General features: G+C 35.1%; 1 protein-coding gene across 1 annotated transcript in view; it reads left to right on the top strand.

Annotated features, from left to right (window-relative positions):
- Positions 1-12,689, top strand: part of MALRD1 (MAM and LDL receptor class A domain containing 1) — a 229,886-nt gene that overhangs the window by 142,628 nt on the left and 74,569 nt on the right. Inside the window, exon 30 of the mRNA XM_085050566.1 lies at positions 9,713-9,841. Coding sequence (XP_084906692.1) covers positions 9,713-9,841 — 129 coding nt within the window. The remainder of the gene's footprint in view (positions 1-9,712; positions 9,842-12,689) is intronic.

Below are 12,689 nucleotides of genomic sequence, written 5' to 3'. Positions count from 1 at the left end.
CATCTTTACTTCCATGCTCTCATAAACAAGAAGCTTTCAAAGTCTCAGCAGAAAAATCCTTTCTCATTAGAATTCCATCCTAGCTTTGCAGATCAGAGAGACAATAACTAAAACATCCTAGTGTTTGTGTACATAGGCCAGCTTTCTTATTTTTAAAACAAGCCAGTGTTTCCTTTGAATCCTCAGCTATGTGTCATGCAAAGCTTTACATTTAGTGGAGAATTTAGTTTCTTCTTCTCAAACACTTGAGAGAAGTTCAAACTCTTATAATAGAAGTATTCAGTACAAATCTGGCTCTGAAGTGAGAGGGAAGGGAATTCAGACAGAGAAAGCTGCCAGACCTAAATTTGTCACTAAAGATATTCATTGGTATTCAGACAGAATGTATGTCCAGTTCTTTTATTTTCTTTTTTTTCCCCCTTCAAAATATTTTAATGATTCATGATGTCTTTCACTTGTTTTCATAAATAGGTCAATGTCAGGGAATTCTGATGTGGGGCACTGGAATCACATGACCTGGCTAAAACTTCTCAGTAAATGTGCTGAAATTAATGGTAAAATTCTTAATTGTTAGTCTAACATTTGGATTTTGCCCTTAGAAGAAAATTATCCTTTGATTTCATTGTGAGCTGTCAATTCAAAATTTTTTGCTACATATTGAATCTCCTTCATTACAGAGAAAGAAAGTGCATTTTGAGAAGTCTAGAAGTTTTAGTAGCTTTACCTTAATTTGGCGTAGTGTAACATACATTAACACTAATGTGCTTTTATGATTTGAGGGAAAATTTTACTGAACTCAGATCCCCATGCACTTAGCAGAGGATACAGATATGTACAATTTGGTTCTGGGCAAGAAATAAACTGCCTTTTGTCAATGTGAAAATCATCCACAGCTGCCTTTCAGAAGACATCCCGAATGCCCTTGTGGGAAGGACTCAGTGGGGAAGGCAGTGTGCTCAGGGCAGATGGGGAGGAAACACAGACTCCCTAAACTCAGCTTGCCAGGGCTGCCAGGTACACTGGGGGAAGATGTGAATGAATTCCTGCACATCATACAGAAATGCTTAAATAGCATTGAATATTAGTATTTTCTAGAAATATATTAAAAATATGAAATAATTTTTACTGAAGAGGCAAATATTATAGAGTCTGATTCAGGGAATGAATTGCATTTCACAACCTTCTTGGAAAAAATTTAAAAATAGGAAAAAGAGAAATATGGCACCATCTTGAAATCATAGAATTGTCTAGGTTTTACTGCACTGCTCAGGAGTCATTGACATACCTGTAAACTCCAGGATTTCTGTTTCTGTTTATATAAAAAATGTTATCACCTTCACCAAAATATTTTGTTTCATCTTTTTGCAACTTTGTTGTATTAAGAATACAAGTGAGAACATTTGCCACAGATTTTGAATATGAGACACAAGTAATAACTTTTACCTCATTTTTCATGAAGAGACCTCAGTGGCTTTTTAAGTTTCTGTTTATGTCATGGGAAAATTTTAAAGAGTTTCTGTGTCCAAAGATAATTCAGTTTGCTAGCACATGGCTGTAAACTCAGATTTTTAGTATAAAATTAAAATCTCATTGTTTTAACATTTTCTTCACATATTGCTTACTCTTCATATCCAATGGTAGATTTCTTAAATCTGTGTATTTCAAATGGGGCAAAAGAGAAAGCTTTTTATGGCTAGTAAAATATGCAGGGTAGAGGTGAATGGCATTTATATATATATAATTTTTTTTTTTTTTTTTTTTTTTTTTAACCTTGCGATCATTTTCTGTAAAGGTGGTTTTAGAATAATGACCACTGTCCCAGCCTGAGTTCATTTTCATATGAAATGACTCTCGAAGGTTGGCACCCTTCCAGTACAGCCAAACTGCATGTAGCACATCCTACACCTCCCTTCAAGGTGATGCCCAAGATGGATTTCACATCTAAAGGCAATTCTGCAGAGACACGGAGAGCACTCAGCTGGGGAAGTGTCTCCCTGTTGCAGATAACTGCAGCTGGCATTGTGTGCCATTGCTCTGTCACAACAGCCCCTATGGACCACATTGGGACAAGTCCATGTATTAAAAAAAATTAAATATTCATATGAGATGCTTCTAAGATATCTGTGATAACTGGAGAGTGCTGTGATTGAGTGGTTTTGATTGATTCTGCATCACAGTGGAAGCAACAGTTTGACAGTTACTTTGCAGTGTAAATATCATTGAAAAGATCTAAAAATAATCTATTTATCTGAACTTTCTGAGGTGCAATGTAGTTCTACACTGGAATTAGGGTGGAAGAGACACACAGAAGGGGAAAAGGACCAAGTAGTATAGATCAGGTGTCAAATTGCTTCGGGAGATACTTTTATCTGGTCAAACATGTTCATAATTACTGGAAAGAGAATTTTCTGCAAAAGCATCTCATGGTTTTTTTACCTTTTCTCCCTTTCTTTTGCCATCTGCAGATTCCAGAGACATAAAGCCTAGAACAACCAGACCCTCATTCATTGCTCAGACCTCAGTGTTTCTTCCTCTTGCCTCCTTTGGTATTTAAGCAAAATATGGTAGACCCCTTTATGAGAGCACTATGAGTGTGAGATCTTTATCCTGCTGATACAGTCTATGCCAAAGCTGGTCTTTCAGTCTTTATCAAATATAAAAGCTTCTCTCCTTGTCTCTTGTGGATTTTTATACTCCATGATATCAGCACTAGAAGTTAAAGAGAATTTTCTTATCTTTTGTACTGCTTGAGCCAGAGCCAGTTCTACATTTCTAGAACTATGAATACATTTTTTATTCTTCCAGTTTATCTATGGGCTTTAGGCACTGTTCTACTTGCTTTGAACAGCTTTGGGAAGTCCATTGGCAGAATTTTGTATCTACAGGTCAATGTGTCTCCTAAGAGTCAATGCAATTTGTTAGATCTACTGTTTATGCTGGAGTCAAAACATATCTTTGAATTAAATCTGGCCTTTTGAGTGATATATTACATGAGGAGAATTCTCTATGGTTTCAGAATTATAAAAGAACCTTCTTTGAAATTATGTCTAGCTTGCTTGAGTAGAAACTTTTCATCTTGCATAGATTTCCAAGGTCATCCATGGAGAGAAGCATTACTGATGAGTTTGCTAATACAATTCTAATGTTCTTTAAAAAGTCATGCAGAAAAGAGTACTGAACATCTGAGGTAAGCAAATGAAAACCTTGATGTAAATTGTGTTTCATAATTTCTGAATCTCAGAGTACAGTTGAGTAATAAAACCTTCCAGGAGTGTGTATTTCATAAAGTCCAATTTAAACAAAGGGTGAAACTTGTAAATTAAATTTCCTTTAATTGAACAATATTTTCAAAAATATTTTTTGAAATTGTTGATTATTCCTATATCTCAAGTATTTTGAAAGAGGGGAGAGAAGTGATATAAGTGCTCCTACTAAACAACATAGTTTCAATTAAAAAAAATAGAAAGAGGTAAATTTTCAACTTTAATTTGAAAACATTTCTACTCAGGAAGGACCATAATTTCTAAATAGACAAATGGTTGGAAAAATGTCTCGTTTCCATTGAATATACATTGTGTGTTTAATTTCATAGTGCTGCCATGGTGGTGATGTACTGTTGAGTGTGTGCATCTGTTTCTCTTGGAGAGCAGAGATGAGACTCTTGCTAAACAGCAGCTCAGTTTACTTGATCTTGAGGCACACCCTGTCGCTGTTGAGCAGCTAGCAGAGTAATGAAGGCACCAGTTCTCAGTGGCAAGAAGGAATGACCTTTATTGTTTTGATTTCATCACATATATAGAGTTCTCAAAAGTCACCCAGATTGGTCAGTCAGAAGCCTTCCCCCAGGCCTGATGGCCAGGCCTGCACTGCCCAAGTTCTGGGACACTGTTCCAACAACATCCAAACTTTATCTTTATTTACAAAACACAAGAAAACTTCTCATGGGAAAAACCTGTGCTAGCCACAACACCCTGCTTTCCAAAACAGCTAAAAGTCTTATTCACTGCAGCCTTTAGGAACCATGATAATTTGGGATTCACCCTATGCCTTTCAAAAGCACAAAGCATTGGGCAAAAACAACCTCTGACAACATAAGTCTTTAGTGTTGTAAAACCAGAGCATCTCTTCCTTTTGGCTGTGTGATCAATCACTTCTTTCATGATAAGTATTTTGAACATTCACTCTGTGTCACCAAATCTATTAAATTTAGTGCTATCTATGAAACTTAAATATTTTTGGCGTTATCCATTTTGTTTCAAACAACAACGATCTATAGCTTATAAGACTGATATTCAACCTGTCTTGTTCTTTCTGTGATTTTAGATGTAATGGATATCACAGGAATATTTGCATCTTACAAAGCATTGGTACAAGTAAGCTCTTGTACTCAGAGAGTCAGAGAAACAGTCACTGACCTGTTGCTGTCCTCTAGCAGCAAACTTAAAGGGAAGAAGACTGGTTTTGTGAGTTCTTTCATAGTCAGTCTTTTCCTGGTAATTGAAAAAAAAAAGTCTCAGCTAATAAAGTTTTATTTATCAGCTGTCTCCAAGTGAATCTTGCAATGTCTATAAATTCTGTGTCTGTTATATGGGTTAATCTTCCATAGATGACATATACTGGAGATGGGTATAAAATGAATATAGCTATAGCTTGTGCTGTATCCAAAATAGAGTCACAATTAATTTATGGTATGCATGATGTGCATCTGTGCCTTGTGTGCTTTCTACGTGTACAGAAACACACACAGGTATCCTTCCTAGGGGAGATCTTGTCTTTCCTGGTGTTCTGAGAATTACATTGTCCAGGACAAAAGAAGTAGAAAATAAAGCAAATATATGTAAATCCAAGTTCTGTGGCAACAATCATTAATATGCTTATTTCAGATGGTTTAGTGATCCAGAACCCAAGCCAGTTCTTTTAAAAATTACTTACAAGATCATATGGCTCTTTGCTGTATCAATACAAAATTGTGCCTAATTGAAAAGTCATATCCTGTATATGCTTTTTCTTTTTCAAGTACTGCCCTTTCATTTGGTGTAGGGATTAGCATAACATGCAGTCATTAGTTGCTACTTCATCTAAAGTATTGCTTGTGCTGATTTCTTGTGGTGTCTTCGCTTTTTGGAAAAGCTTCAGTTCTGATGGGAAAGCAAATGAATAGGTGCAATAAAACATTATAATTTTTCTATACCATAACTATAGTTTTGAATTGGGTTTTTTCTGATTGTTTGTTTTTATTTTGTTTTGTTTTTAATTTATAAAAATCTAATCACCAAGTTGTTACTGTAAGGGAAAAAAGTGATTTAGAAGGATATAGGTTACAGCCAGATGACTTTGGCCTATGAGAAAACAAGTGGTTTAATTGCTCCACTGATTCTTGTTCATCTAGTTATTTCCATGCTGATCTAAAGGATGGTTGTTATCTAAGCTATTCAGTTCTTATCTGTGTTTGTGTTTTATATTCTATATTATTTTATTTTGGTTTAGGGTGACTTTTTTTTGCTGCCTATAATGGTCTTTTTTCTGGGAAAGGAATGCATTGTGGTCTTCTGGCCTTTAGCATATCTATATAGTATTCAGATCCCACAGATTTTTGGACTGAGTAACTGGAGGAGAAGAAAGAGCAAAACATAATGAAAAACAAAAGTAATTTGCCCCACAAATGTACAAGAGTCCTGGAAAGTAACAAATTTAGTTGGAGTTTCTTTTCTCATTAAAAAAACAAAACCAACACCAAAAGGTCCCCACTCCCTACCAGTTATTTTTGCTGCTCTAAGCCATTCCTCTGTCACCCATGCTGTGCCTGTAGACCAACACTCCCTGTCTGTAAGGATATTTTTCATTATGTAAAATTATGTGTAGGGCTGAATAAACTTTTTGTTATTCAGTTTACGGTTTAAACCAAAGATTTGGAAGGAGGTTAGGTCAAAAAAGAACATTTATGGTTTTTTCACTGAGTCCAGGATACTTCTTGGGCAACAGTTTTCTTAAATCACAGTGAGATGATTTCTTTTTAATTTGGGTATCTTAGCTCTCTGCCACTTTTTCATGGCATATTCAGAAGATAGGTTAGTACTTATCAAAAACATTTAAACTCCCTGTAATTCCTCTCATTCCCATTTTGTGACAAATCCGCATTTGTGGGTAGTTCACTGTTTTAAACCTCTGACATTTCCATACATGTCATCAGCTCATTTTTTTGCTTGATGTAGTTCACTCATCCATTTTAATATTGTAGCTGCTCAAAGATAATTTCAGAATAACACTGTAAGCAAAGTACAACTGATAACTTTTTCATCATTATCTTAACTTGATTGGAGTGTATTCAAAATTAGATGTTTTCTCCTTACAAGTTTCTTGAGCCCTTAAGAGGAGAAAGAGGCAAGAAACAAAATTTGCCATATTTTTTCATGTTTTTTTCTGCCTAGAATAGTGTTTCTGTAGGTTTGGATTTTCATGGAATGTTGTGAGCTAGATTATTAGGAAAAATACAATATTACATGCTGTATGTAATGAACCATCATCCAATAGATGTTATCATTCTACTTACTGGTCATCAAAGCACAGATGAGGAGCATGATCGGACAAAAAGCTATATATTTTTAAATGCAGTGTCACACAACCAACAAGCACAAAGAAATCAGACCTAATGAAAACTTCTCATTTTATCTGAAATATCAGCCAAAACATAAAGCTGTTCATTAGGAGACATCATTTTGCTTTATACTAAAACTCTCTGGAATGAGGTTTGAATACTGTTTTTCAAATCCAGTACTGTTAGACATGAACCCAGATTTTGGCAACCCTGTAATTTTGGGGACAAAATTACAAATGGGCAAGATAATATTTTAAATGTCCTCTCTTTTTCTTTGTTCAAAGTAGTTTATAACAGATTTTCCCATATGTTTTTCAGTATATTTTTTTCTGTTTAAATTGAGTTTTTTATATCACATTTGAAGAATGTCTGGTAAAAATGAAACTCCTGCATTGCAAATTCTGTGTGAACTTCTCTTTGATTATTGGGTTTGCTGACACTAAAGTTGCATTTTATGGTTAAACTGCACTGTATCTCTTGTTTTGACTTAAATTTTAGCTGGCATAGGACTTTTGGCCAGAATGAGTGTACTATGGAAGGTTGATTTTTATGCCATAATTCTGAATAGAATATTTGGTTACACTGTGCAATTCAAATGCCAGTACATTAATTTGAAGAGGGATTTTATTTCTCTCTGCCAAAGACTGTCCCAGAAGTGCCATCATTATCATAAATGCAACCTGATATCCCTAAAAATTACATATAAACAAGGTCTTACTCCAAAAGGATAAAATTCATGGATATGTAAATTTGTGTTTGGACTTCATGACATTCACACCTGTTGAGATAAAAATTTTCCTTATTTCTGTGTAGGAATCACATGTTTTATTTTACGATAACCAAAGAGATTAAAAATATTATTAAATGCTGTTTTATGAAATGTTTGAAGTACTATTAAGCTGCTTGGTTAAAAGAAAAAAAAGAGCAACTGTAATTAATTGCTAAATATAAATGATAGAATAACATAACATAACATAATGTTGCTCTGTCTTGGTAAAGGTGTGGAATATGATCAGTCATGGATTTTCAAAAGTCACTCCCCTCTATGGTGATAAGGTATCTCTTTCATATGCAGTTGAACTAAGATGTGAAAATTATTGTATGCTAATGGCTCTGCAATTACCTTATTTCTGTACTTATTTAAGCCATTGAATGACTTAAGGAAGAAGTATTAATTTTCCAGTGCCTCACTTGCAGTGCAAGGGAGGGAATGGAGGTGAGGGTGTCAAACTCTTCTCACAAGTGCCTATTGACAGAAGGCAATGGCAATGGGCACAAATTCAAAAACCAAGAAATTTCATCTGATCAAAATAAACCACTTCACTGTGAGGGTCACCCGACACTAGAAGTAGCTGTCCAGAGAGGTTGTTGAGTCTCCATCTATTGACAGATCCAAAACCCAGCTGGACATGGTCCTGCACAACCGGCTGTACTAGAGGTATCTGAAGCAGTGGGTTGTACTAAAGAGGTCTTGAGAGGTCTCTGCCAACCTCAACTATTATGTGGCTTTCTGGAATTTAGAATAAGCCTTATTAATGAACTTTTCGTGGTATCTTCAATCAGGTTTTATCACATCATCTTAGAGAGGTGTGAAAACTGCCTTAACCATGACAAATTCTTCAGTCAATTTTTGTCTCAAGAGTCTACTCCTCTGATAAGGACTGTCTGCCACAAGAATTCTCTGTAAAAAAGCAGCCATAGCTTTTCATGCATTTAAGGCCTTCACAAGCTGTTTGTGGTGTGGATCCCCAGACACTAATCAGATCAAACTGACAGTGAAAAATTAAAAAATAAAATAACGAGACCGATATCTATTTGGAAACAGATTTTGTGTGTGTGTGTGTGTGTGTGTGTGTGTGTGTCAGTGTGCAGGGACTTTTTTATTTCAAAACTGAAAATTTAAGTCTTAATGTCTGCAAGTAACCAATACAAGCACTGGTATTTTTTCTTTTTTTGTACTACCCATTTAAAATATTTGGATTGCATTTTAATGCTGTATTGTCACTGTACATAATATTAGTTTGAGTACATATTGAAACTAAACCAAAAGTTTAGTTCTCCTTTCCTATTCTGCTACAATGAGAATGCAATTCCTCAGTCTGTAAAATTCAGTAAGTAGCACTATTTGAGGAGATTAATAGCCTGACAACAATAACACCTCCTCTGGAAATATGGGCTTGCACAAAGGTAAATAGCATGGTGTTCTGATCAGACTGTGTTTAACAATATGTAACATTTTAGTCATGTTTGAAGGAAAAAATGAAACACATTTCAATGAATACATTCAAAATAAATTCTCTTGAATGCATTTTTGCAGAACTTGAGGCTCTAGACTGAAAAGTAATCTGAAGTTAGCAAAGTGCATTTGAAGTGTTGCATTAGGGGTTACCAGAACTGTTTCATTTAGCGTTAGTTGAAATTATGCCCACAGTGCACTAAAAAATAACTTACGTAAGTTCCTTTATAGTCTTAGAGTCCAGGGATGGCTGAATCTCAGCACTCTTTGGATTTGATCCTAATGTTTTATGTGCAAGTTACTAAGTTACTCTCATTTTATGAGATAATTTTCACTAACCTTCAGAGATCAAGACAAATTGTTGTAAAACAGATCTGTATATTAAATACCATCAGAAAAAGGTGGTTCATGCCAACAGAGCAGCAGTTTATCTAAACTCTTCAAAAACATGTTAAATGTCTTATAAAGGCTTTTAAAGTTTATGTGTTATGCAAATGTGTATAACAGTGATTTTTCTCAGTTTAAAGTGTTGTTTTCAAAAAAATATCATTATGAGCAGAATAAAGCATTTTGCCTGTCAACTTTTCAACAGCTCACAAAACCCTATTTTTATGCAATGTCCCCAACAAATGTACTGGGGAAACAGTTATGTTGATGCTGAAGTGAATTTTCTTCCAGCCAAAACATCCTACCTTTGAAGCTTTGGGCAAAGCAAATGCAGTAGTCTAGAAACATATAATGCAACATTCAAAGAGTGAGACCAAATAGCATCTGTTGGAAGCAGTAAAACCCTAAAGCCATGATGTATAATGGCTAACAAATTAAAAAGAGCATCCTTTGGTTTAACTACAATATTGATTTAAATGTCCTGTTGGTTTCAGTTGGAGAGAATCCCAGGGAATGCCCTGCCCTCACTGATTTTGTGTGTGGGAATGAGAAATGCATAGAGTCTCAATTCATCTGCGACTATAAACCAGACTGTGAAGACCTATCAGACGAGGCTGACTGCAGTAAGTATCTCTTCGTGTGTTAATGTAATCTTCAGTTAAAATTATAGCCTTAAATCCTGTTGCATAGTTTAGGTGAGCTCACATAAATGATTCATTCAGAAGATGGTCACTAGCAGGTTGCCTTCTCCCCAGCTCGAAAGATCTGACATTTTCATATCCTCAGAGATATTTGCTGCAAAAAGTATTGAAGTGTAATTTAGTTTCAAAGGAGTAACTTACTAAAACCAAAGGAAAAAAAAAAAACCCACACAAAAGCCAAAACCAGCTTAAGGATTAAAAACATACCTGAAGAATTAAATCAATGAGTTACAATACAAATTAACTCTGAGAAAAAATGTAAGCTCATTTATTAATGTGAAAAAGTGTTGAAAGGAAATATCAATGTTGAATAGAAAAAGCTAAGCAAGCAAATTTATGTATGGTAACATTTAGGCATGATTCTGCTATAAAAAGATGAATGTTTCAAAACAAACTTGTCTTTCCTTTCAAATGAATTCTGCCTTTGTGATCTGAGTAGTGTAAGTACAGTTTCATTGTTCACTCTTTCTTGTACTCCAGAGATATGAAAATATTTTATTGTCATTTCTCTGTTACCAAACAGTTGGAAAAATCGAGTCTGTTTATACTTTCCTAAGTCCTAGTGAACACTGAGACAAAATTTGTCTGGAGGCATTATTCACTGAGGCTGATTGAGATGGAAAGACACAGCTCCATTTTAAAATCTGGATCAAGTTAAGGGGCTTCCCAATTCAGGCCTGAAACGCAAAGGCAGTAAAACATTGTGCCCTTGTTCCTGCTCCATGTCTTTGTTTATTTACAGGTGCTGTCTGGACTGGACATTTGGAGTAGGAAGATTAAGTAGTCCATATATGCAGTTCAGTAATCAGTGTAATTGTTAATTTTTGAGCTGGAGGGTCAAATTCTGCCATAATTCAAGGATGCTCAAAAGCAAACTTGATAGATAGAGTAAATGTATCACACACATCAATTCCATGTTCATTCTTTGTGGAAGTAAAAGTACTTCTTTGAAATAAGCCCCTATTTTTTAATCCCTTGAAAACCAATTTTTTTCTTGCATAGGGTTGCTACATGCTTGACTGAACAGGATTACAAAAGCAATGACCCTTTTTGGATGATGCACATAATAATGTTTTAGCCAGGCAGCAGACTTACTTACTGAGATATATCCTAAGGTGTCCCTATGAGAGATTTAACTTGGAGTTTCTCCCTTTCATATGAGTAAACAACAGTTCTGAAGTACCAAAGCTGAAGATGGTGTCCCTATTTCTTGTTTCTACCTCTTGAAGTACTTTGTGTTGCAGTGAACTTTGTGAATCATATTCATGGAAATAGATTTACATTGAATGATAACTTTAAAATACTAGTCTATTTAAAAGTAGACTCCAAGAAAGATTTTAAAAAGATAATCTGTGTTTCTTGTTTAAAGTATTAATACATTTTCAGGAGTTAGGCAAAGTAAGTGCAGCAAAATACTCTGTAAACTCACCCTTGTAGCATTTTCCAGACCTAACAGACACACAATAAATCTGAATTGCTGTCCAAAGTGAACCGTTCAGTAAAGATATTCAGAAAACTATGGAGGCACTTGATTTATTCTCTAAATATTGTTAGAGGATAAGGTAGCTTCATTGGGGGAGGGTGTTGTTCTGTGTTTTCTGGAAGAACTGTTTTCTTAGATAATAGATGGGAATATTTCAAGCCACAAATGATCTTGAATCACAGTAAAGCAACTCAGCCTTTGCTATACTGAAGAAAAGCTTTTCCAAGGGGAGAAAAAAAATTGCTGATATTCACTTAAAAAAAATAGACTGAAATATCTTTTTATTGTAGATGGAAAGGCTGTAGATACATCAAACTATTTTCTTCAGTCTTTAGTCTTGCTCTCTTTACCGAGGTGTATTACAGCGACACAGTAATCTGGCATTCAGAATACTCAGATAAGCCTCAGGTATAATATTTCCCTGTCTGCTCTATTTTAGTTTCAACAAATGATGCCTTATATTTAGATAAACACGTTTTTTCCCTGAGCATATATCTTATAGATGGGAATAAACAACATTAAAGGGCACATAATGCCTTCTAGATATGGAAACCTGATTCTTTTAATGAAAAGGCAACAGAAGCTGCTTCATCAGAAAAGAAGCAGAACAGGCACAGAGAAATCTCTTCATAGCCTAACCTGTCCCATCACAAGTGGTTATGGCCACATTTGTCTGCAGATTTCTCCTTTGCACTGAGCTCAAGGTCTGAGCTCAAGGTATTTCACATTCTAATAGAGTTTTGTACAAGTGTAACTCCAAAGAAGTAAATGGTCAATAATCTACTCAGCAGCCATTCCTGTATGCAGGATTTACAGCAGAACCTTGATGAAATGAACTGCATCTATGTAGGGTGGTAGACTTTTTTTTAAAATAAACTAGTGGAAATTACTTACTCTATGTTTCATTCGGTACAGTCAGGAAATCTTGCAAAATTTTCATTCTCTTTTAGTCAGCTGCTGGAAGTACTGAGGTGAAAAAAGCACATTTGAAAGCAGTTTCAATTTTCATGAATTGCAGCCAACTATACACACAGATTTGATTAATAGTAAACCTCAGTGTTGACAAACCAACTAGAGGAGTGCTTGAATTATTGAAATAAAAGCAATTTTTCCAGTAAATGGAGCAATCTTCTTCTGTTGGCTTCTAACTAGGGTATGCTTACCCATAAAAAAAAGGCACCCAGCAGGTGCAGATAGGTCACATGGCTCTGTCAGCCCAGTAACTACTGTACATAAATATTTAGTAATAATTGCACAGTTAGTATGTTAGGGTAATAAATGGATTAG

Source organism: Lichenostomus cassidix, chromosome 2 (assembly GCF_008360975.1).
Source record: "Lichenostomus cassidix isolate B80296 chromosome 2, HeHo_3.0, whole genome shotgun sequence".
NCBI classification, from domain to species: Eukaryota; Metazoa; Chordata; class Aves; order Passeriformes; family Meliphagidae; genus Lichenostomus; species Lichenostomus cassidix.
The sequence above is the reverse complement of the archived record's forward strand: the minus strand, read 5'-3'. Positions and strand labels throughout refer to the sequence as shown.